Source organism: Acipenser ruthenus, chromosome 2 (genome assembly GCF_902713425.1).
Source record: "Acipenser ruthenus chromosome 2, fAciRut3.2 maternal haplotype, whole genome shotgun sequence".
NCBI classification, from domain to species: Eukaryota; Metazoa; Chordata; class Actinopteri; order Acipenseriformes; family Acipenseridae; genus Acipenser; species Acipenser ruthenus.
The window spans coordinates 14,340,990-14,365,971 of record NC_081190.1 but is presented as its reverse complement, the minus strand read 5'-3'; the positions used below and the strand labels follow the sequence as shown (position 1 = coordinate 14,365,971).

At 37.7% G+C, this 24,982-nt stretch overlaps 3 protein-coding genes across 5 annotated transcripts; all 3 read right to left on the bottom strand.

Annotated features, from left to right (window-relative positions):
• Nucleotides 1–337: 337 nt before the first annotated feature.
• Nucleotides 338–1,902, bottom strand: LOC117403563 (late histone H2A.2.2-like). Of its 2 annotated transcripts, none has more exons than XM_059007193.1 (2): nt 1,784–1,902; nt 338–988 (listed from the first exon to the last, which is right to left on the bottom strand). In XM_059007193.1, exon 2 carries the CDS (start codon nt 968–970, stop codon nt 557–559), a length of 414 nt encoding a protein of 137 aa, XP_058863176.1. In that variant the 5' UTR covers nt 971–988; nt 1,784–1,902; the 3' UTR covers nt 338–556. The 2 variants fall into 2 exon arrangements, with proteins under 2 accessions (XP_058863176.1, XP_058863166.1); XM_059007183.1 differs by having other exon boundaries at nt 339–988; nt 1,788–1,900.
• A 2,325-nt stretch (nt 1,903–4,227) lies between these two features.
• Nucleotides 4,228–14,316, bottom strand: LOC117403835 (fructose-1,6-bisphosphatase isozyme 2). Its single transcript, XM_034902448.2, has 7 exons — nt 13,892–14,316; nt 12,055–12,217; nt 10,500–10,592; nt 9,405–9,545; nt 8,715–8,852; nt 5,346–5,465; nt 4,228–4,497 (listed from the first exon to the last, which is right to left on the bottom strand). The coding sequence occupies exons 1-7, from the start codon at nt 14,059–14,061 to the stop codon at nt 4,303–4,305; spliced, it is 1,020 nt and encodes a 339-aa protein (XP_034758339.2). The 5' UTR covers nt 14,062–14,316; the 3' UTR covers nt 4,228–4,302.
• Nucleotides 14,317–16,114: 1,798 nt separating this feature from the next.
• Nucleotides 16,115–24,628, bottom strand: LOC117404137 (fructose-1,6-bisphosphatase 1-like). 2 transcript variants are annotated; one of them, XM_058989968.1, is made up of 7 exons: nt 24,330–24,626; nt 19,940–20,102; nt 19,478–19,570; nt 18,685–18,825; nt 18,262–18,399; nt 17,795–17,914; nt 16,115–16,449 (listed from the first exon to the last, which is right to left on the bottom strand). In XM_058989968.1, the coding sequence occupies exons 1-7, from the start codon at nt 24,497–24,499 to the stop codon at nt 16,258–16,260; spliced, it is 1,017 nt and encodes a 338-aa protein (XP_058845951.1). In that variant the 5' UTR covers nt 24,500–24,626; the 3' UTR covers nt 16,115–16,257. The 2 variants fall into 2 exon arrangements, with proteins under 2 accessions (XP_058845951.1, XP_058845959.1); XM_058989976.1 differs by having other exon boundaries at nt 16,324–16,449; nt 17,781–17,914; nt 24,330–24,628.
• Nucleotides 24,629–24,982: the final 354 nt, after the last annotated feature.

Here is a 24,982-nt window from a genome sequence, read left to right as displayed (position 1 = left end):
TGAACCTGCTTCTGAGGCCTTCAGTCTCTTGTGCTTTACACACACAAAACAAATAAAATAAAAAAATAAATAAATATAGCACTACATTAGCCAACACGGTTAAAAGGAAATGAGTGAATATGGCTCCACGTAGGGCTGGACAAAATACTCCAATCTCAATTTAAAACCATTATATATGCAGGCTTGACAAATGAAACTGAAGGCAAAGAACTATTGCAGTATATATATATATATATATATATATATATATATATATATATATATATATATATATTTTAGGATCATAAAACCAGTCATAGACCAACAAAAGAAATTTGGGGGGGGGGGGGGGGGGGAAGGAAAGAGAGAGACCCTGCTTCTGTAGATTAAAATTACACCTTTCCTCAGCAACACAAATCACAATTCAAGTCTGCCACAAGCCAAACCCAGTTCAAACAGATAAAAGTGCATATGTTGTGGATATAAAAAAAATCTCTTTATTTATAGATATTAAAAGTACAACAAACAAAACACCCACAATAAAATCCCCCCCCCCTCCCCCATTTGAGTCCAATTTCTAAAACTCCTGAGACTGAGCGTCTTTGCCATCGTCAGGAGAGGGCTTCTTAGTCTTCTTTGGGAGAAGTTGAGCCTGAATGTTGGGCAGGACTCCCCCTTCAGCGATGGTCACCCCTCCCAGCAGTTTGTTGAGCTCTTCATCATTCCTTATTGCCAGTTGGATGTGTCTGGGCATAACCCTATGCTTCCCATTCTGTCGGACAGCATTGCCTGCCAGCTCCAGCACCTCCGCAGTCAGATACTCCAGCACTGCTGCCAAGTAGACCGGCGCACCGGAGCCGATCCTCTGTGCATAGTTCCCCTTCCGCAGCAGCCTGTGAATACGACCCACGGGGAACTGGAGGCCCGCTTTAGAGGAGCGGCTTTTGGTTTCTGCTTTCGGCTTTGCAAGCTTCTTCCCTCGTCCAGACATTTCACAAGCTGGTCAAATCTAAAAGAATTTAGATTAGATTTGGCAGAGACACCCGATTTAAATTCGCCCATTCTACTACATGCATGGCTCATCTTGCATTATTTCGGGTGTTCATAGTATTTGCGGCATTAAAACCAGGCATAAAGAAACATTCAAGGTTGAAAGCCACAGGCAAACAAAATGTGGTTTAAAAAAAAGTGTATGGTAAAGTTCTTACAATATTTGCATTGTATTCAACATGAACCATTAGCCACACGTTACTACCTACCCAAGACTTTAATAGCCAATATGGGGCCTGCAGAAATCCTACCGTATCCCAGACTTAACCAGTAGTTCACACTTATAGCAGATTTCACAGATCATTAACGCCAATCTGGCACAACCTTGTGTTACCGTAACGTTGTCAAAGATCAGTGTTAATCAAGGTCTGTGAAACCACCCCCATAATAGTCTATGGGAAACACGATGTCTTTGTTATAATGGAGGTATCTGGTTCAATGTACAACTTTAAACTGCTGTGTAGCTGCTTAAATAATGCAGATATTTAAACGCTGTGCAATATTAACGGAATAGTAGTAATCACTTCCAATCAGAATCGCGGCGTTTGACTAAAACGTCCATTAAATCGCCATTGAGTTAAAACACACACACACACACACATATTATATATATATATATATATATATATATATATATATATATATATATATATATATATATACACATACACACACACACACACACTGCTAACTGTTATGAATGTGTTGGGGACGAACATAAAGAAAAACATAAAAAATCGGCATGACAACTCACTCACAAAAAGAACTCCGCGGTATTGTTTTTTTCCCCACACACAATTTCAGCAGGCTCTGAATTGCACGTGAACGTCGCAGGCTTTTTAAACTGGTTTAAATTAATCTCCTACTTTTCTTTTTAGCAACATTTACTATTAACTCGTTGATAAGTAATTACGACATACATAGATTGTGTCCAATGTATAGCAGCGCGCCAAATTTGACTTGGTAAAATCCTTGATTGATACATTTCTTACTGGTTAAAAAATTCCAAATGGTTTGTGATGGACACGTCACGTGCCGAAACAGCAGCGTAACATTTTCACGTATCTTCTGTGTTAAACTTGAGGTGCATTTTAAAGTGTTTATCCACTTACAATATTGTTACAGGTGTTGTGAAATATCCTGCATCCCGTTGAATATTTGCCATTCAGCGTCCGTATTTACACATATTATAGCTAAGCCTTGCTAGACCGCGAGGTCATGATGACCAGTGATAGAATGGCACCACAGGTAAGATGTTCATATTTCACTTTTTCAATACTTAAAAAAAAAAAAAACACTTGTTACAGAAGGTCTGTAATTATAAACAGCTTATGTTTCTTACAGTCTGCAGTTATGAGGGGAGTTATCTTTCCTGTACTACAGTCTGCAGTTATGAGAGGAGTTACCTTTCCTGTACTACAGTCTGCAGTTATGAGAGGAGTTACCTTTCCTGTACTACAGTCTGCAGTTATGAGAGGAGTTACCTTTCCTGTACTACAGTCTGCAGTTATGAGAGGAGTTACCTTTCCTGTACTACAGTCTGCAGTTATGAGAGGAGTTACCTTTCCTGTACTACAGTCTGCAGTTATGAGAGGAGTTACCTTTCCTGTACTACAGTCTGCAGTTATGAGAGGAGTTACCTTTCCTGTACTACAGTCTGCAGTTATGAGAGGAGTTACCTTTCCTGTACTACAGTCTGCAGTTATGAGAGGAGTTACCTTTCCTGTACTACAGTCTGCAGTTATGAGGGGAGTTACCTTTCCTGTACTACAGTCTGCAGTTATGAGAGGAGTTACCTTTCCTGTACTACAGTTTGCAGTTATGAGGGGAGTTACCTTTCCTGTACTACAGTCTGCAGTTATGAGAGGAGTTACCTTTCCTGTACTACAGTCTGCAGTTATGAGAGGAGTTACCTTTCCTGTACTACAGTCTGCAGTTATGAGAGGAGTTACCTTTCCTGTACTACAGTCTGCAGTTATGAGGGGAGTTACCTTTCCTGTACTACAGTCTGCAGTTATGAGAGGAGTTACCTTTCCTGTACTACAGTCTGCAGTTATGAGAGGAGTTACCTTTCCTGTACTACAGTCTGCAGTTATGAGGGGAGTTACCTTTCCTGTACTACAGTCTGCAGTTATGAGGGGAGTTACCTTTCCTGTACTACAGTCTGCAGTTATGAGAGGAGTTACCTTTCATGTACTACAGTCTGCAGTTATGAGAGGAGTTACCTTTCCTGTACTACAGTCTGCAGTTATGAGAGGAGTTACCTTTCCTGTACTACAGTCTGCAGTTATGAGGGGAGTTATCTTTCCTGTTCTACAGTCTGCAGTTATGAGAGGAGTTACCTTTCCTGTACTACAGTCTGCAGTTATGAGAGGAGTTACCTTTCCTGTACTACAGTCTGCAGTTATGAGAGGAGTTACCTTTCATGTACTACAGTCTGCAGTTATGAGAGGAGTTACCTTTCCTGTACTACAGTCTGCAGTTATGAGAGGAGTTACCTTTCCTGTACTACAGTCTGCAGTTATGAGAGGAGTTACCTTTCCTGTACTACAGTCTGCAGTTATGAGGGGAGTTACCTTTCCTGTACTACAGTCTGCAGTTATGAGGGGAGTTACCTTTCCTGTACTACAGTCTGCAGTTATGAGAGGAGTTACCTTTCCTGTACTACAGTCTGCAGTTATGAGGGGAGTTACCTTTCCTGTACTACAGTCTGCAGTTATGAGGGGAGTTACCTTTCCTGTACTACAGTCTGCAGTTATGAGAGGAGTTTCTATTTAATGTCTCAGATTAAAATGTTTCTGTTGTATGCATTAACAATAGTCTGTTTTTTTAATTGTTAAAGAGTGACTTGTTATGGGTATGAAATGGGTTAGGCTACATGTAAATGATATACAGGTACAACAAGAATACAATATTAGTTAAGATAACTCAATCAAGTTGCGCTTCAGGAGAAAATGATATGGCACTTATATTTGTGCTGTAAGTGTAATGTGTATTATTAGTATGCTTTACCAAAAACAGCAATACAACAAATGTTATGGAAAATCACTATTAGTTCATGTATTGTTAGTTTTACCGTTTATCATTATTATTATTATTTTTTGTATTTCTCTTACAAAACTTGACCGCTTCAAAATAGAGCCATTGTTGTTTTTAAATTGTAAAATAATTGTAATGATGATACCCAACAAGCACTGGTTTATTAAGTGGTTATTTTTATTTTATTTTTTACTGTGTTTGAGATTACAGAGGAGAGTGGCCCTGACAGTGAGATTAGCTGCTTTTCTGATGTTTCTGTACACAGGCTAGGAATTCCTGCACATCGTCAGGGGACCCCAGGATCATGGGCACCCTCTGGTGGATGCACTCTGGCTGTACATCTAGCACTGGCTGAGTCCCAGTGGTGGCCATCCCTCCAGCCTGTTCAATGATGAATGCGATAGGGTTGCACTCATACAGGAGCCTGAGCTGCGGGTAACAACACAAGAACAACATACTTTGTCATTGCAGTGCAGTGACTTTAATCGAATCCCTTTTCACTTGTCACAGCAGAAATGCTGGAACTCCCTTCACATTGAGATTTTGGAAGGGTGAGTGAGAACAGTAATATTACAGATGTTTTTAGTCCCTGGTTTTTAATTTTACTAATTTATGGAATTTTTGCATAACACAGAATGTTGTAACTGTAGCAATTAAACCATGATGCGCTTTTTACATTCAGGTAAATAATTAGAAAATTAAAATCATTCATTTTGATTATGTACAAATTGGCCATACCTTGATAATTACTTTTTCATTTGTTAATTTAGCAAAAACATGCTCAGAACTTTAAGACACTGCCCATGATTATCAAAGCGTTTTACTCCAGGGTGAGCAGTTATATTTGCCAAATGAAAACAGTCCAGTCATTTTACAAAACTAGTAGAAAACAACTTAAGTGGACTTTAATTCAATTAGAATGTTTCACCTGGTTAAAAAAGCTACTATGAAAATTCAACCTCTGCAATGCAATTATGAAAGTAGCTTTTTTGAATATACACTATTATATCCCAAAGGGGCTACATATCTCAGCAGAGGGGTGGGGAGGATGCGGCTGTACACACGTGCATATGTATGTATGTCACACTTTGTAGTTTTACATCTAGAGAACTGCTTTTCTCATTTTTATTAAGCTTGGTAAGTTATTGAGAGTATGTATGGCACATTTTACATATATCTAGAGAACAACTTACACATTTTGATCAATCCCATGCACATTGACATTGTGGTGGGCAGCAAGGCTGCTGTGTGTGTGGTCATAAGTATTACCAGCTTACCTTTCCTTTAGGGCTTTTCTTGTTAGCAGGATACAGAAAGATCCCCCCATATGTTAGAGTTCGGTGAACATCAGCCACCATTGAACCTACGTATCGGGAGCTGTAGGGAGAACTGCCATCCTGCAATCAAACAAACATTGCACTGTATGAACCATGCATTCCAGACATTGCTTCATCAGTAAGGAGCAATCATGACAAAAAAGACTGTCCTTTACCACACATCTGTAGATTATTATTGTAAGAGGTGCAAGTTTCGGTTACCTTAGCAAATAAAGAGGTAACACAGAATATTTAACATGTGATATCCTCAGAATGCAACAGCAGGTGCCACATTCACACCAGGTGCTTCACTCTGTCACCTGCCCACCAAAGGGATATTTGTTAATGCAACGTGGTTAATCCAGGATTTCAGTTTGTTTTTGTGTGTGTTTGACATTAAAATATCAATGGTAATGATACAGGTCTAACATGAAAAGAAACATTTCTTTCCCTTTATGGTTCACTGTCACTTTGAGCAACTCACAGCACATATTGCATCAAGCAGAAGCAGGTGGTCTTGAATGCTTATTATAGTGTTTTGAAGATGTTCTTTTAAAAGGCTACAGAACATGAGACTTGCACTGGGCTTGTAACAGTTATTTACATTTTATATACTTTATCAACCATTTGAAACAGTTGCTACTCAAGGTATCATATACAGTAGGCAGTGCCTGTTATGCAGTTTCATTTTTTCAGTGCATGAATGCACTATTATAAATGGATGCAAAGTCATTGGTACTTACAGGTTTATGCATTCTTGAGTTCTACAGTAAGTACTTGCCTGTATTCTAGTTCCTAATACAAATGTAGTGGTTTAGAAGCCGATTCCAGTCTGAAGCTGAAATATGACCACAATCCAGAAGGAAGCTTTGAAATACATACCTTCTTTTTCTTCTTTTAATAAATGCACTGCATTCAAATATCATTGTCTGTACTGGTTGCTAAAAAAAACTGTACAGAAAAAATAGATTGCCTGTGTGGTTACTTCCTGGTCTGTGATGTCATCTCTCGACCACCCTGTCACATAGCCAAATTAGGTTTATGTATGTCTTTGCAGGACCCAGTTCAACAAACTTAAATGCATGAAATAACTGTTTTTCATCTTGATGCCAAATTCATGACGGCTTAATTGAATCAAATTTGAAACAATCTCTGCGTATATTTTCTAAAATGCTTTTCCCCTCCTAAATATACATTGAACTGGTCCTTAGTGTAGGTTCGTATAGGGTTGATTTTTTCAGAAAAAAATGAGTTTAAGCCCATTTTTTGCTCCATTTAAACTGCTAAATTAAATTCCCATACTAATCTTCAGATGAACCATTTCAGAAGGAAAAGCTCAATCTTGACTCCATTCCTTTTCAATATATATGCTAATAGAATGATGTAAATCCTAAATGTTTTTTTTTCTGTGTCTTGGAAAGTCTCTGTGTTCTGCTTTTAACCATTTAAACCTTTACTAAATATAGTAATCCTGTAGGTACATTGTAATGAATGATAGGGTTGTGACGATGAGCAAAATTTACAAGGACAGTTTGGCTTTTTTTTTAAATTTACGATTTGTTATTAAAGAAGAAAAAAAAAACACTAATTGGCGTTTTTGCCATGTAAACAACTCAAATTGTAAGGCATTGCTAATTATTAACAATAACTGGTCGTTTTCTGCTCCATGAGTTCAAGGTTTTTTGTTGTAAAATCTGTTTTGATTGTAATGGGGCTTTTCTAGACTAGATCATTGATTAAAAAAACGCACAAAATTCACATGAATATCAAACTAATTTTAATTAATTAAACCAGTGCACACACCTTACCTTAAACCTTTTTAAATACCAGTACTTGAGACTCTCTGTAAAGACAGCTTGTAAAACCCTGTTTATGAAATGCATCTGCTTGAGGTCTTTTCTATTGCATTGGGGATGGACGCATTGTATTGGATTGGTCTTTGGTCCCATCAATAGTTTGAATACAGGGCTGCAGGGCAGGTGAAGGTCATCCTCGCTCTTTTTTAAACAAATAACCTAATAAAGAATTACTGATTGACCATGGTCTGTGGTGGAAAGCAGTGAACAACAAGGAGCTGGTAAACATGCAGAGAAGAAGGTGTCTTGTGAATGACTGAAGTAGATTTCTACACTAAAAGATGCACACTGAGGTTTTATTTTTAACAATAAAATTAGCAAAGGTTTTGATTTATAAAAAGACATACTTGTCAACGTGAGACTTTTATCCCACTGAGTCAGAAACGCAGTCAACAGTATATTTCCAAGTATTTCACAAATCTAAGAGTACAAATACTAAATACTATGAACTGGTATAGACAAACAATGTTTATAAACCTTTTTACTTTGAAAGGATTGTTGGAATACTTAAAAAGCCCTTAAAAATAAACAAATACATAATATAAAAAAAATACACAGTAACTCATAGTTTAACAAAATACTTTTAAAAAAGCAGTTCTGATGAATTCAACGTAGTTTGACACAATCTTTATCGACAACTTCTTAAAAAGGGTTTCATTGTAAGCTTGGCGTTGTGTGTAGTCAAGCTTTTTTTGGATTCAAGCAGGCTCATGCAGAGAAGCTGTTACACAGCAGCTACACTGAGGGCTTTATGGGTCAACTGAAACGGCGCAGCTGTTTATTTACATTGAAGTAGGACAAGGCATGTCTGCATATAATGGCAGGGATACTGAAATGTAGTCGGTTGTTGATCAACAAGATCATGTGCTTGGCTTGGTCGATTTATTCCGCCATTAAGTCATTTATTAAATACATTTTCATTGCAGCACATTAGTCACTCCTCTTTAACTTTTTTTGTACTTATGTTCATAGGAATCTAAAGCAATTTTCAATCTATATATAAACACTGCCCTGACCTTGAAACAGTACAACTGGGAGTTGGGCTGTTGTTGCTCATTAATCCCACTTAGACCGCTTGTTTAATCTTCAAAAGTATGCAAAGGATTTTAGTAAGCAAGACGTCTCGTAAGTACAGTGTTGAAGAGGGCAACAAGATTCTAGCACTACTTCCATGTGATGTGCTGTAGTTATTCAAAACAGCAAACAGTAGTTTTGAAAAGCCCCTCTGTCTAACAGATAACATCTGATAGCAGAAACATTCTGGATTTTTCTGGTTGTTTTTGCTACAGCTGCAGTTAGGCTTCAGAGGTCAAGCCACCCAGTGTGTTTGACTTGAACGTACATGGAACTCAAGAAAGAACACAGAGTTTGTTACATATCGGAACTCAAGAAAGAACACAGAGTTTGTTACATATCAGTTAAACGTTAGTTATGATTCAATGTTCATTTCTAATAACAGGTTTTATAAGCCTACCTGTGGGAATTTCTTCTTCTGTATATACTCAGTTATTGCAGGATCAAAGTACATGGCATACCCTTCATTAAGACTGTAAATGTTCCCCTTTTTCTTTATCCTCACATCTTTCTCCACAAGAATGAATTCCCCTACAGCCTAAGCATAAATAAAATGGGATCACATTTTAGGTCACAGTTTACATCCTTTTTGAATTGTTGGACGGTATATTATTATCTTTTTCAAACATGTTTCCCCAGAAACTAGATGACTTGGAAAGATCGACAAGCTGGTAGAAGTAGAGACCTTTATGTTCAAGTTGCCATTCAGGGTTTCAAATAACTAGGAGGTCTGGTACAGTAGGTTCATTCAGATAATTTTCCCATTAATTTGGCAGTCTCAATCTAATACTTAGCAGAGTGTAACAATTAAATAAAATAATCCATAACCACACAGTATGGCACAATTGATGGAAAAGGCCCAAGAATACTTTTGCATTTGAAGTGTAAAAATGTTTTATATACATGTATGAGTAGAGATGTATCTTACTTTTTTAACATAAGCAGCTCTGACTGGCTTAAAACGAATTCTGGTCAATTCTAACAGTGTGGATAGAATACACTGGACTATTATTCACAATATTATGGTTCCAGTATCTATCTGGTATGATACAGCAGGTTAACCGGCCTTGTGTTTGTAAAGAGTACTGACCGGATCCAGCATAAAGCAGTTGACTCCTTGTCCGGTGGTGAGGGCGACCAGTGTGGCACTTCCATATAGGGCATAGCCAGCAGCGACGATGTTCCGGCCAGGCTGGAGGGCATCTTTCTCTGTGGGCTCACCTTCCCAGGTCTGGGAGGAATGGGAAGGAGGAGGGGAGTGTGGCACAACACTTCAAATCAATTGTTTTTAGAAACAGAACTTTATCTATCTACCTGTCTGTCTGATGCCTGTCTTCTATAGTACTGTAGCTGTACATGGTACTGAAATTGATAAACCTATTAAATAAAATGCCACATTCTGTAATAGTTACTACGACACTGTCCTCACCAGAGAGTATTTCATGCATAGCAATTGTCGATTTTGTACATACACTTTATATGCACTGTTCAGTATATGCTACTTATATTCATTTGGATTTGGATTAATCAGATTTATACCACAAGATCAGAGATCCATTCACAAACGATTAATGCATAATAAATATTGTTACCGGCTCTAACCCCTCAGGGCATCTGTGTTTTGTAGTTGGATATCTGTTTGTGTTGTCTGTTCTCTTATTTCCTCAAATTGTGTTCCAGTAGGCATGTTTGAACAGGGACTTTGAATCCATGATACATCATCACAAGCTGTAATAAATACCTGGCTCTATTTGAGATGCAAGTAAAATATCTAAATAACATTGAATCCCAAACCAAGCTATAGTGTTCAGCTTGAGCCAGGTAGATGTGAAATGACTCATTGTATTTAAAAGTTATAATTACTGTAAAGAATGTGCTGTAAAAAGTAGAAATTCAAGTCAGGCATGGAACTCATGAATGGTGACTCATGTCCTTTAGCAGCTTGAGACAGTGTCTCGTGAGCACGATGCATAACCCCTTTTTCACAGTTACTGAAAGGCAAGCATTATCTGATCTCAGGTCTTAACTCACTCAACCCCTTCTTACCAGGCACCAAATACATATTTTGTTTTCACTACCCGGATAATTTGATGAGCAAAGAAAAGGTGAAACACTGTAACTAGCTCTTGAGTTTTGAACTCCGTGACCTACTTCGATTTTCACTCTGTCAGACGGACACACTTACCTTTCTATGGATAGAAAAGATTGTCCCAATAGATGCCAGGCAATCTATATTGGAGGAGCCATCCAGTGGATCAAAGCAAACAATGTATTTACCCTAAGTTAAAGACACAGAGGTTATACATTGCTTATAGCTGTATAGTCTGTCTACTTCATATACTGTACTGTTTATGTGACAAACTGTGCATGCTATCCGCATGCATGAAGTGCCACTTGCAGTGTGAATCTTTTCCATAGCGAATTCCATTACTTTAGAAAAAAATAAGATTACTTAATGATTGCAAGAAGCTTCTCATATATTTATTGCTGACAAAATTAAGGATGTTATAACATAATGCAAACCCCCTTAAAGCTAAATACAGCAACTATGAATCTCCATTGTGGCCCTACACCTTACTGGGAGGTAGTGTGGTCCCGTGGTTAAAGTTCAGGGCTTGTAACTAGCAGGTCATGGGTTCAAATCCCACCTCTCTACCACTGACTGACTCACTGTGTGACCCTGAGCAAGTAACTTAACCTCCTTGTGCTCCATCCTGCGGATGAGATGTTAAATCAATGTCCTATTGTAAGTGACTCAGCATATAATGCACAGTTCACAGCCTACCTCTGTAAAGCGCTTTGTGATGGTGGTCCACTATGAAAGGCGCTATATAAAAATAAATAAATTATTATTGTATTATTAATGAGAGTGATATGGCAGGTGTTTCCATATCAAAAAATGACAACAGTTCCATCTAAAAACAGTATAGACATAATATTATGTTTATGCATATACTAGAGTATATTATAGAAAACTAAAGTGTTTTGGACAGTGCTACATGTATATGTGTTATCTGTCCCCTGCAAACCAGCATTGTATTAAAATGCTACCCTGGTTGAACTTTAACAAAAAAATAAATAGAATGCAGGTCTTCTGACAACTGTTGTTTTTCTAATACTGCTTGATCTTTCCAAGTGGACACCTGACTGGGCATTTGACTGGATCCAAAGAGCAAAGTAAAGCAATCAGATGAGACAACAGGTTGACCACTTGTACCACAACGTACAGTCATTTGTTTGTATAGTATCTCAGTCATGCTGATTATGTAGCTTCACAGCAGCACAAGCTGTTGTGTGTCTGCGAGGTTGGTTTGTAGACATACAATACATAGTCGCTGCTAATGAATAGCATTACAACATTCATCAGCAGAACAACATTTTTACAAACACCTTATTGTTTTTGCTGCTAGTGAGGCCCGGATATCCATTTATCCAAAATACTAACCCACCTGACCTAACTATTACACAGTTTTCTATGTGCAGGAAAAAAGTAATTTTGGTATATGATAAGTGTGCTGTCTATCCCTCTTGAATGTCCAGTAACTGAACACAATCATTCATTACTAAGTTTTTTAAAGAAAAACATTCAATAAGATACCAGTAAAAAGGAAAACATTATATAAAATAAAAACAGTGAATCTTAATCCTCCAGAAAAAATGTGAACATAGACAAACAGAATTACGCCATCTAAATCAGTATTAGGACGCCCTCTGGTGGTTCTGTGGCAGAATGAACCTACCCTTTTGTCTGGTGGAGTAATAATGGCATGTTCGTTTTCTTCCGAGACCATGACACAGGTGCCGTAAGAAGACTCGAGCATATTAATGACTAGATCGTTGGAGAGGACATCCAGTTTTTTCACCTGGTCCCCAGTGACATTCACAGAGCCAGCAATCCCGTACCTTAACCATGGGAAGACAGAAAAATGAATTATAGTCATTCAAATTTCAATTTTGTGCATGTTACCTTCTGTATAATGTATTTTTCCGCCAAAAAAAAGGGAAGCCCAACACGTTTGGCTGGTATGTTTTGTATTACAACAATATTCAGATTCTTCTTGAGGAAGACACTTGCCTTACAAAAAAAATCTTACTAAGAGTACTTATAAGAGGGGAAACCTGTAGCTGGGGCTGTGTACTCAATGGGGTGCCACAAACCTCCGTGCTTGGACCCCTGTTGTTTCTTATCTACATGAACAACTTAGATCAGTGGATAATTAGTAAACTTATTACATTTGTAGAGGACTCAAAGCACAGGGAGTGGCCGACAAGAAATCCAAAAAGATTTAGACAGCATACAGAACTGGGAAGAAAAATGGCAAATAAAATTTAATGTCAACAAATAGAAAGTGTTACATGCTGGTCACAAACATGTAGGATCCAAATACCAAATGAGTGGTTATAGAACTGGAACAGGCTCACCAAGAGAAAGACCAGGGTGTTGTAATAGACTCACCGCTGTCAGCAAACAGGCCAGTGCAGAGAAGCAATAAAAAAGGCACGCGAAATGCTTGCGTAGATAGCCACAAGTGGCTATAAGAAGCTATGATGAGGTTGTATAATGCACTGTTGATACCACACCTAAAGTACTTTGTCCAGTTCTGGTCACCACAGTACCAAAGGGACATTGTGGTCCTGGACAGAGTCCAACGAAGAGAAACCAGCATTATGGGGGACATTATTGAAGTCTTTACATTTTTAATACAATATATATACCATTGCACTGGTAGCCCATATCAGTACCACTGTGCAATATTTGATTCCAATCCATTCAAACTTTTCTATAAGAGTACTGCTAGAAGTTTCCAGCCATGTCTGCTACAGCTCTATCCATACTCCACGCTGTGTCCGCCTCTCCTTAACTCTTTAACAAGAATAATATTAGATTGTGTCATTCGGCACCAAATGGGCCACATTTTTGGATCTACCCCACCTCATCATCAGATTGTTTTGATATTGCATATGGATGGACCTAGAAGGGTTTGAGGAAGAATTTCCAAATATTAGCGCTCAACTCTCATTATTTTTAAATTGATGAGCCTATAATGGGGTGGTACCTGTGAGTGATGAAAATGAGCACTGAACGGGGGTCATTATTGAGAGATCAGATCTTAAAACATATTTATATTGAACAATTCTTTGCACTTTCTGACTCCATCACATTGACACCTCTTAAACTAGAAGAGCAGTTCTGTGTGTGTAGCGAGTCTCAGATATCTTGAATACTTTGAAAGATCTGACCTTTCAAACATGACCCCCTTTCAGTGCTTATTTTCATCAGTCACGGACACCACCCCATTATAGGCCCATAGCTTTAAAAATAAAGTAAGCTAATATTTTGGGATTCTTCCTAAAACCATGTCAAATTTTATATGATATGCCAAAATGTTTCCATTTTGTATTAATCTCATTGACAACAGTGCACCCACATCCTGCCATATTTAGCACAACTGATCCATTTGTTATTCAAATGACATCTCAGATATGTATTCTGTTATAACAAAAGTTACATCCCCCCTAAAAAAACAGGCAACACATTCTCTGCATCTACTATAGGATCAGAATCGGAGGACTCACATGTGTGCCAGGCCAGCCTTCCTGACAGCTGAAGAGATGGCCTTTATAGCAGTCAGCATGGAGTTAAGGAGCTGGGTCAGCTCCCCGGTCCCTTTAGCCTTCCTGCCCTGCTCCATGACAAACCGTGTCAGAGTGATAACATCTGTGTCGAAGGGCGTTTGATCCGACATTTTCCACGGCAACTTTTAGCTTTTCCCGCAGCACGGAGAAGTGTGTGACACAAGGAGGTTGCGAGTGGTAACTGTAACTAAGCTTTCAGCTTTCAGAGCTGGTTCAGACGGGGCACAAAGCCAAGGCTATATTTATAAAACGAATGGACCATGTGTCTGAAATGCCTCTATATACAGAATTACAAACTCAGTTTTAATGTTATTGTTTTCTTTGATTATACATCCCAAAAGCTATAGTAGATCCTTGAATTATTTATGACACACATTTATACTGCTTTACTAATTATAGTAAATACATGCACATGTAATACAGTTGGCACTACCGACTTGCACTGAACTTGACCAAGTCTGAAATGTCAGTAGTGCAAAGGCTGAGGTTGACTTTTACTGAAAGGTCGCCTAGTCTATATACAGGCAGCTTACAACTCCCTGACACACGCAAACAAGTTCATGTAATAAAAAAAACACACTACTTGATTTGTGTCTGAAATATAAGGCCACATTTACAGAGCTTGTGCTTATTTAAATATTAGGACATATATATATATATATATATATATATATTAGGGCTGTCAAGTGATTAAAAAAATTAATCTGTTAAACGTTTTAATCACATATTTAATTAATACAATTACTGCATCCATCTAATTTGTTTGTTTTATTACTGATGCTCTTAATAATAATAATAATAATAATAATAATAATAATAATAATAATAATTTCTTATTACCTATAAGGCCTTACATGGGTCTTCAAGATCAGCTGACCCCATATTTCCCTGGTCGTTCCGAGATCGGAAAAAGCTAATCTTCTGACAGTCATAATTAGTTTGAACTCTGTTGGAGCCAGTCTCTGTCGTGTGTGTGTGTGTGTGAAATTTTTTATTTGATTATTATCATTATTATTATCATCATCATCCAAAAAACAGCCCAGCATAAAAAAATAAAAATAAAAATGTTGTCCTATTTCTGGATTAATATTGTTGCTCCTTCTTTATAGTTTTATAATTATTTACACAGAATTATACAAATTCCAGCATTTGCTGTTAAATTGTTTGAACCAACTGCTAAATCACAATGGAGTCAGTTTATTACTCACCTTAATGCATTTCAAATTATACTGTATTTTCTTATCAGTTTGCTTATATATATATACTAAAATTCAGTAGTCATTAGATCATACGCATTGCTGTTTCATTTTGTTGTGCTGGCTTGCTGGCATATTATAGAACACTTTCTTTGACAAATCCATAAATGTTTTATATCAATCTGTAGGTATGAGCATTCAGTGTTTTAATGTAATTTAAACCACGTTAAAAACTGTCTATATAAACACACACGTGTAAATTATTATACATGACTACCATATATTACTTATTTTGGCAACACAGTATTGTCAGGCTGAGATTAATTGATAAGTTTTCAGGTCCCGGTAATGTATAGTCAGCATTAGTATACCAAAAAGGTTTTATTCACTGATCTGTAAATATATACGTATACACACGTTCAAAAAATGAATCTACAAAGAAATTAACGCGTCAAATCACAGAAGTAAACTGCGATTAATTGACAGCCCTAATGTAAAATATGAAAGCATCTTAAAAGCATTTTGGCTTGACAAGTGCAATAAATCTAGTCCATATAGGGGTTATTTGATTCTTAGGATTGGTAACTTATGTTGAATATATCTTAACCAATACAATTATTTAATTAAGAAAGAAATTCACATGGATTCTGTTGAAAAAAGGAGGAAACTAGCTCCAACAACAAACTGATTTAGGAACATCTGAAAGATCCACCATAACTAGACATTTAGTGTTAAATAATGCAAATGACACACATTTTAAAGGACAACACTTTTTATTATTGTTAATGTGCAAAATAAAAAAATGAATTATTAAACAGACACTCTAAGAAAACCATTTCCAAGCAGCATCATGACCTTTATTATTACAGTGATATTCCTTCAGTTAGACAGTCCAAATATACAGATGTGTGTATTGAACAATCCCACGTAGCATTTTAAACATGCATGGAATCGTTTGTTGGTGTTTTGACTGTCCTAGTCACATTCTTTTCAGTTTGTGTGGTGGGTTTACAGTTACTGGAATAGCTGTGTTGCATAGATTCCCTCTTTGGTCCAGCTGCATAGCTTGTCTTCGAGTAGTTCCCAGTCACAGCTGAATTGCTTCCAGCTTTACTTGCCAGCGTGTTTCTTGAAGATGTCGATGTATTCCTGCACATCGTCGGGGGAGCCCAGCACCACAGGCACACGCTGGTGAATGGAATCAGGTTTGATGTCCAACACATTCTGACTTCCAGTTGTGGCCATTCCTCCAGCCTGCTCTATGATGTAGGCCATGGGGTTGCATTCATACAGGAGTCTCAGCTTCAAAGCAAAGGAAAATACAAGTATTAGTGTAATGGTGGAGCCATACGGGAGCCAGTACAGGTCTTAATTCTGGAAGTCATCCCCTTTCCCAAGAAACCTTAGAAAACAACACATGATCAAAACATTTGACCTTTGAACATCCAGGTAGTTTCTTCTTTGCTTTGGCTTCAAAACAGTGCCCTAATAGAGCAAGTGTTTTTAATAGAGCAGTAAAATAACCATATACAATGACATAACCTACTCAGAACAATTACTTAACTTCTCTTTCCTGCAATCAAATTGTTCACTTTTTTATTTTTTATTTTTTATTTAGTCGTTTCTAATTATTTTTTTTATTATTTTCTCCCCAATTTGGAATGGCCAATTACTTTTAGGCTCAGCTCACCGCTACCACCCCTGCGCTGACTCAGGAGGGAGAAGACGAACACACACTGTCCTCCGAAGCGTGTGCCGTCAGCCGACTGCTTTTTTTCACACTGCGGACTCACCATGCAGCCACCCAAGAGCTACAGCGTCGGAGGAAAACGCAGCTCTCAGGCAGCTTACAGGCAAGCCTGCAGGCGCCCGGCCAGACTACAGGGGTCGCTGGTGCGCGGTGAGCCGAGGACACCTTGGCCGACCTAACCCTCCCTCCCCCTCGGTCGGCAAAGGAATAGCATGGAATCGAATTCATGACGTCCAGACTATAGGGCACATCCTGCACTCCACACGTAGCGCCTTTACTGGATGCGCCACTCGGAAGCAAATTGTTCACTTCTAATTGTATTCAATTAAAATGGTTTTGTTCCTCTTAGCCTTTGCAGAGTCTTAAAATAGGGCCTTGTGTTCAATACTCAAGTTGGCAGTAATCTCAGCGCATTGACTGTCAAACATTACAAGAACAAGGAGCAGTAATCTCAGCACACTGACTGTCAAACATTACAAGAACAAGGAGCTGTGGTATCTTGTATCTCCAAGCAACGGTACTGATAAAACAGATGCTGGACACTTAACTGTATGGATTGCACTGAATTAAATGCCCTTTTAACTCAATGGAGTGTCACAGCAGACAATACAGGCTACTAATGAGTTTGTCTGGGGTTCTAGAGATGTTTGTGTTATTTTTATCTGGAAATTATATTAGTTCAAAGCACTGTGCATCTCCTAAAGCACAGAACAAGTAACTGCTAAAATCTAGCTTCTTTTAAAGATAGACAGTCTCTGGTAAAGTAGTTTAAATTGGCTGAATTCTTCATAAAGCTCCTAGGCAGTCAGAGCTGCCACATATTCTTGTTTTGTTTAGGTGAGATCTAGTAATACTTTTAAAACACTTTAATAAATAAATATACCTCATTGTCCTTACCTTTCCTTTGGGGCTCTTGGTGTTGGCTGGGTACAAAAAGATGCCTCCATACACTAAAGTACGATGCACATCAGCAACCATGGAGCCTACATATCTCCCACCATAAGGGGCACTGCCATCCTGCCAAATTTAGAGGATCATTTAGTAAAGCGAGTAAATTAAGTTGAGTTCTAACTAGTTAAGGTCTATCTGTCCATTGAAAAGACTCAAACATAGGGGAAGAAGCTGTACTTAATTGATAAAAACAAGTTTGATTATCATGAAACTTGTTGGTTTATTTAACGATAAACTAGAACAAAACTTTATTTAACTTTAAAAACCATTAACTCTTTATGAATAGATCTCAACTTTTCAATATGAAGAAAATGTATTAGAAATGAAAGACTGAATGAAAACACTGCAATGCTTAAAGGCTTGTGTATGTTCATGATGTGTAAATTAGACTCGCTGCATATTAAAACTTTTACCGCAGGAAATTTCTTCTTCTGTATGTACTCTGTAACTGCAGCGTCAAAGTATTTGGCATATCCTTCATTAAGACTGTAGATCTTTCCTTTCTTCTTAATCCTCACATTTTGGTCCACCAGAATGAACTCTCCAATAGCCTAAAATACAGGAATTATAAGGAATCAATGAGCAGTATTACTTGTGTCTCATCATAATTTTGAACATAATGTTGGTTTTACTATTTTGTGGGTTCTTTATCATTTCTATAATATATATATATATATAATTTTAATGTTTTTAACAAGAATATATGTAGCTAAATAAGGTTTGATTTTGAAGTTGGTTCTTTTCATTCATTTTCAAACAGTCAAGCTAACCTGAATATCTGCTTCCCTTGCATGCATTTCAAATGTCAGAATGATCTTTTAGGAGCTGTCACTTACTGGATCAAGCATGAAGCAGTTGACACCATTTCCAGCAGACATCACCATCATTGTGGCGCTGCCATACAAGGCATAACCCGCTGCCACAATGTTCCGGCCTGGTTGTAAAGCATCCTTCTCATTGGGTTCACCGTCCGTGGTCTGCAGAAGAAGAATGTTGAAGTCAGACAGGGCAAGAATCGAGTCTGATACTGCACTACACAAATTGATGCTCTTATTCTGAGCTCATGGAACTTTGCAAGTAGATTTAAGATGGGTTCTATTCAATTGTTCTAAACAAAGATGGCTCCAAATACAGATGTCACTTATTTAATTCAAATAGAACCATCCCCCACTTTTAACAGACATATCATAGACCCAACTGGATTTAATAAATCAGTGAAATGTAACAGTAGGCAATTTTTTTTATTAATCAATTGTGCCTCGGACAAAGTGACATTTATTAAGATCCTATTCAGAATCAAACTAAAGTCAAATATGTTTCATGTTGTACAGACTATATATTTTAACAAATAAAAGGATAAAGGACATAATTGACATGATCTTGTCACTACTACTAATACCCAACAATGTGGACAGGAGATCCATTATATCCTGTTTATCCACAGCATCTTGGATCCCCCATTCGGAGTGGCCAGTCCCTATCAAATACTTATTTTAAACCTGTATCATGACCACACAAAACAAGAACTCCATTTCCTTCCAAATACAAAGAGGTCTGCAGTATGATAACTGTAGCTACAAGCTCACTTGGTCCAAAATGTATTATGTTGCATAACACATGACTATTTACCTTTCTGTACACAGCAAAAATTGTGCCGATTGAAGCAAGACAGTCAATGTTTGAAGAGCCATCAAGAGGATCAAAGCATACAATATATTTACCCTAAAAATAGAAATAAAATGAAAAATGAAATAAACAGCTGTTTAATAAATATGTAGTACTCTATTACACATACGCTATAACATTTTTAAAAAAAAAACTGTTCTGCTCAGTACCCGTGGTTTCTTTCATAATTATACACACATCCACAACAATAAACACTCATAATAAAATGCTAACAATATATTTCACTGAGTTATGGATTATCATAACTCAGTTATGATAATCAGTCTTCCAATCACACAGACACAAGGCCTCCAACATAAATGGATGTGGCTCATGTTCAAATAACATGTAGGTTTATCTTGGAAAGAAAAAAAGTCGCTGAAGCTCATTCTTTTGCATGGGAACTTGGACCACTGAAATACCAACCCTCTGGTCAGGATCCACAATGATGGCTCGCTCGTCTTCCTCCGAGACTAGAGCACAGGTGGTGAAGGAGGATTTGAGCATGTTAATGACCAGGTCATTGGAGAGAATGTCTAGCTTCTTCACCTGGTCTCCGGTAACATTGGTGCTGCCTGCAATGCCATACCTGAAGAGTGGGAACGTTACAGGTTACAAAATGATCTACACATGTGTTGACACATAGTGCTGTTGAGACAGAACTCAGGAAAGTTGCATGAGTGTCTGAAAAGTCTGTTTTGCATGAATCACTGATGCGCTTTATGCTGTTCATTGTCTATCAGTCAAAAAATACAAGTTTCTGCAATCAAATAATAAGCAGTCTTTGATCTGACTCCTTATCTATTATTGTGCATGCCCACTGTGACTTTTCTATGATATTTTGCACCTATTGAGAACTATTCATTTTACTTTTTTTGTGACATTAGATTTCATCGTTGCAACCAGGGGAACCCCTTAGTTTAAGCTGACACATCACTATCACAATTTCATATATTTTCTATATTTTTTTCAAATGAATAACTGTCCACTGTTTATTACTAGTACCAATGAAGTGCAATTGTCATTTAAATAGAAGATTTTCCACATGAAACACATCACTGCCACCCAGGGGATTAACTCTTTCACAGTCAGTTTAATTAAATACCATTTTACCTTTTGCTTGGATGACTAATTTTTAATCTACTGTAAAGACGCCTAGACTTTCTTCAGATTGTACAAATAAACTAAACCATACAGCAGAAATGCAAACAGCATGAAGACAATTAGCCTACACTGTGTTTATCAACAAAGAAACTGGATGTGTTTGCTTAGTTGGAAAGCAAAATTATATTTCAATAGGCTGTAAGGGTTTACATGAATATGATATGCTTTTATACAGGTACACGTTTTTGAAACATGAGCATGTAAAACCTTTAATATGAGCTATTACTGTAGCTCATTCAAGACCATTGAGAGACAGTTCACCTGAAGATCATCTGGACGAACAGTAAATCAATCAAAGATGGGCCATGTCTCGAGAATGGTTAATAGCGAGTGTGTTGATTTGACATGGAACAATCAATTTACCCAGTACAGTATGAATCAAGAATCTCAGAGCTTCATTCTGGAGGTGAAGGAGTACAGGGCATTAATGCAGGACATGCACAACCAGTCACATGCAACTTACACACACATTTTATTTAGTGGCACAGTGATAGTAGCTTTTGCACGAATGTTCCTCCAAATGATTCATTAAGGCGAGCACCAATTAAGAGTAGTTATACAAATAATGTACATTTTATGACCTATGGATAGAAGACAATGCATTCTATAATATTTCCTTGCCAAACCACTATACTTGAATACAAAATGTCTGTATGTGCAATCAGTGGCGTTTTACTAAGAAATTTGTAAAATGAAAGTCTACTCATCCACTGGCCTATTTCTCTCTGTACAGGATCTGTTCCAGTTTAGATTAGAGCCAGGTCTGTCAAAGCGATCAGACAGTAAACAAGGAAATGATACTGTTACAGTCTGAAATGCAAGTATGAACCAGCAGTTTTTTTTATTGATTAAGGAAGTATTCGGGTTTGTCCATGACTGCACTGCATGTTAATGTCAACTAAAATTAATATAATATCAGATGAAAGGTACACCATTGAAAACCTGCCTAATCCTCCAATCAGCGGAAAGGTACACCATTGAAAACCTGCCTAATCCTCCAATCATGCCTCCCCTTTCATAAGAGATAAGAGATTCTCAGCATATTTAGCAGAAAGATAATCCACAAACTCCAAGCAGAATACATATAAAAGGTATGAACTGGTTTTGCAAGTTCCTAATGGTCTCCCAATCATATCACAAGTCAACTGGGTTCTAAGGAGCTTCTTGTGATTGATTATATATATATATATAATTATCTTTTTTTTTTTTTTTTTTTTGCTTTTGCCATATGGACCTCGATGTAAATCTGAAGTGTTCTAGGGCAGGCTTGATACCTGAGTAAAGTATCGAGTAGAACAGTTACATGAACCCATGCTGTGCACTCATTTAACTTGGAGACAAACTTTTCTGATTTTAGCATAGGCTACTACGGTGCCAAATCTAAATAAAATCAGCTCACTATGACTTGCATTTGTATTTCTGCTTATTGACTGTGTTGTGAAGTAGGTGTCCACACTCCCACACAAAGTAACATACTGTAGTGTCTGAATGCATGAGCCAGCATTGCCTGTGCTGCAAGACAAGTGATGCGATTGGTTGACTACTGACAACACCTCCCCTGCATTAATGATCCTGAACAGCCCTTCTGTTCACAGTGATGACAAAGCGGTTCATAGCCCTGGAGCCAGTTATCAATTACTAATCCAATAATCACGAAGTATCTTAAACACATACCACTAAGGTTTAAAGGTCAGACAATTGCCAAATATTTATTGAGAGGGTCTCTACATATATGTACTTTTACAAAAGATATGTAGAAATAAGTCTGTAGCGTGAAAAACAAAGTTATTCTAAATAAAATGTAACACGCAGGTAGCCCCTTTCCTGATAATTAGTGTGTTTAAACTGTCGCTCTTTGATTTACCCTGGGCAGCAGTGTGGAGTAGTGGTTAGAGCTCTGGACACTTGACCGGAGGGTCGTGGGTTCAATCCCAGGTGGGAGACACTGCTGCTGTACCCTTGAGCAAGGTACTTTACCTAGATTGCTCCAGTAAAAACCCAGCTGTATAAATGGGTAATTGTATGCAAAAATAATGTGTAAAAAAAATAATGTAATTGTATGTAAAAATAATGTGATATCTTGTAAGAAATTGTAAGTCGCCCTGGATAAGGGTGTCTGCTAAGAAATAAATAATAATGTGCAGCTGTACCAGGGCATGCATTATTGACGTACTTGATGAGTCAAAATCCAGCAATGACCAGCAATGGTGTATGCAGGCGAGTGCTGTCTGGTGCAGGAGGCTTGGTGCCTGTGGAGAAGCTGGTGAGCTGGTTCAAGAATAAAAAACGACCATTAAAAATCCCTTACTTTACTGCAAAGTGCTGAAGTGAACTGACTTGTCCACACGACTACATTACTTTACATGCTGTAAATCTTGTCTGTGCATTACAGTATATATTGAACATTATTATTAATATTTATTTATTAGCAGACTCCCTTATCCAGCATATATCACATTATTTTTACATACAATTACATTATTTTTTACACATTATTTTTACATACAATTACCCATTTATACAGTTGGGTTTTTACCGGAGCAATCAAGATAAAGTACCTTGCTCAAGGGTACAGCAGTAGTGTCCTCCACCTGGGATTGAACCCACAACCCTCCGGTCAAGAGTCCAGAGCCCCTAACCACTACTCCACACTGCTGCCCTGAACATGCTTGGTGCCCAGTAAGACACCAGTAAATATTTGTTCCAATTGCTGACTCAGCTGGTCAACAGCTGGGTAAAGTACAACCCCAGGTTATTCATTCCTTAAATTTTAAAACAAAAAAGTTAGTTAAAATGAATGAATGTTTAAGACACCTCGCTTTCCTTTAGCCCAAACCTACACAGTAGATACCTTCTGTATATTTCACAATACAATACTTTTAATTTGCACCTGTTTATGTGTTTGGTACACTCATTTTAATGTCTGGTCTTGAAATTTAAACTAAAGGATTTAAGAAAATTTACAAACGAGGAGGAGGCCATTCGGCCCATCTTGCTCGTTTGGTTGTTAGTAGCTTATTGATCCCAGAATCTCATCAAGCAGCTTCTTGAAGGATCCCAAGGTATCAGCTTCAACAACATTACTAAATATACTGGTTAGTGACTTTGCCTGTATTAGCTTACGTTAATTAGATCAATATTTGTGTTTCCATGATGTTGTCCATCTTTCAGGTGGAGTGCTGTACGTAAGATGATCAAGACCTCCGACCTTTATTCCAATAAACTGAAAAAGCCGATAAAAAAGCCACTACTTTTTAACTAACGCGACCATTACTGTACCTGCAGTACACTGTAGGTCTACTGTGTACTTTTAAGGTGACCCAGCGGAAAGTTTGCACATTTAGTTTTTTTCTAAAATGAAAAATAAACGTATTTTGTTACTAGTTTTCCATTGTTTTAAGAACATGCAAACATACCACTAGTTTAAGCAAACGGGTAAATTGGGCCCGTGCGCATAAGAACATTTTACCAACATTGTAAGCAGGCCTAACTTCTTAATAAATTGTTCATTTTAAAATTAGTGTTGTCTCTCACTTTCCGTGCAATAAACCTGCGATTTTAAAAACTGCGGCCTCGTTTTGGTTGTTAACTCAAACCTTTTTTGGATAAAACATTAACAAAGTTTGTGCCCACATAATAAATTAATACCTACAGGTTGGCAATGCCAGCTTTTCTGACGGCCGTGGAGATGGCTTTGACGGCTGTGCAAAGTGAATTGAGAAGCGTTGTCAGTTCTCCCGTCCCTTTGGCTTTCCTCCCTTCCTCCAGTACAAATCGCGTAAGGGTGACAACATTGGTATCAAATGCACCTTTGTCTGACATGATGTTGGTAGTGTTAGTGGTGACTGCAGCTGGCTTGCGTTTCTCTATCTCAGGTGAAAATGGTATGTGGCAAAAAATATAACCTAGCCGTTCAAAACAACCTGCGCCAGTTCAAAACAGGAACTAGGGGTGTGCGAATTGATTTCACCAATCCAAAGTGAAATCGTATAAAAAAGGGGGAGTAGCCGCATACAAGTCGTTTTGAAAAAACAAAAGTGGGGCAAAGTTCAAGTAACCAGGAAAATAATTTAGTCTGATTTGCGATTGAGCAAATGTTGAATAAAACGCACAACAAAATTATTTTAAAGTGCATTAGACTGAGTATATTAAACGTATAGTTTTGTAGAATGAAGACAATAAAGTGTATTTGTGGACTGTTTTTAGTTTTTAACTGTGCTTTAAAGATGCTTGTTTTAAGCGTGTGCATAATCCTTTTGTGAATCACAATTATCTGCATTGCACTGAAAATAGATTCGGGTCTAT

What these genes read in the sequence shown, in the direction of transcription:
- LOC117403563 (XM_059007193.1), bottom strand. Translation starts at nt 970, where the DNA reads ATGTCTGGACGAGGGAAGAAGCTTGCAAAGCCGAAAGCAGAAACCAAA.
- LOC117403835 (XM_034902448.2), bottom strand. Translation starts at nt 14,061, where the DNA reads ATGTCGGATCAAACGCCCTTCGACACAGATGTTATCACTCTGACACGG. An exon ending in TCTTTTCTATCCATAGAAAG is followed by an intron (nt 9,546 to 10,499) that starts GTAAGTGTGTCC and finishes CATTCCTCCCAG; the next exon opens with ACCTGGGAAGGTGAGCCCAC. An exon ending in ACTGCTTTATGCTGGATCCG is followed by an intron (nt 8,853 to 9,404) that starts GTCAGTACTCTT and finishes ATTTATGCTTAG; the next exon opens with GCTGTAGGGGAATTCATTCT.
- LOC117404137 (XM_058989968.1), bottom strand. Translation starts at nt 24,499, where the DNA reads ATGTCAGACAAAGGTGCATTTGATACCAATGTTGTCACCCTTACGCGA. An exon ending in AGAAGAAGAAATTTCCTGCG is followed by an intron (nt 17,915 to 18,261) that starts GTAAAAGTTTTA and finishes TAAATTTGGCAG; the next exon opens with GATGGCAGTGCCCCTTATGG. An exon ending in CCAAGAGCCCCAAAGGAAAG is followed by an intron (nt 16,450 to 17,794) that starts GTAAGGACAATG and finishes TTTGCTTTGAAG; the next exon opens with CTGAGACTCCTGTATGAATG.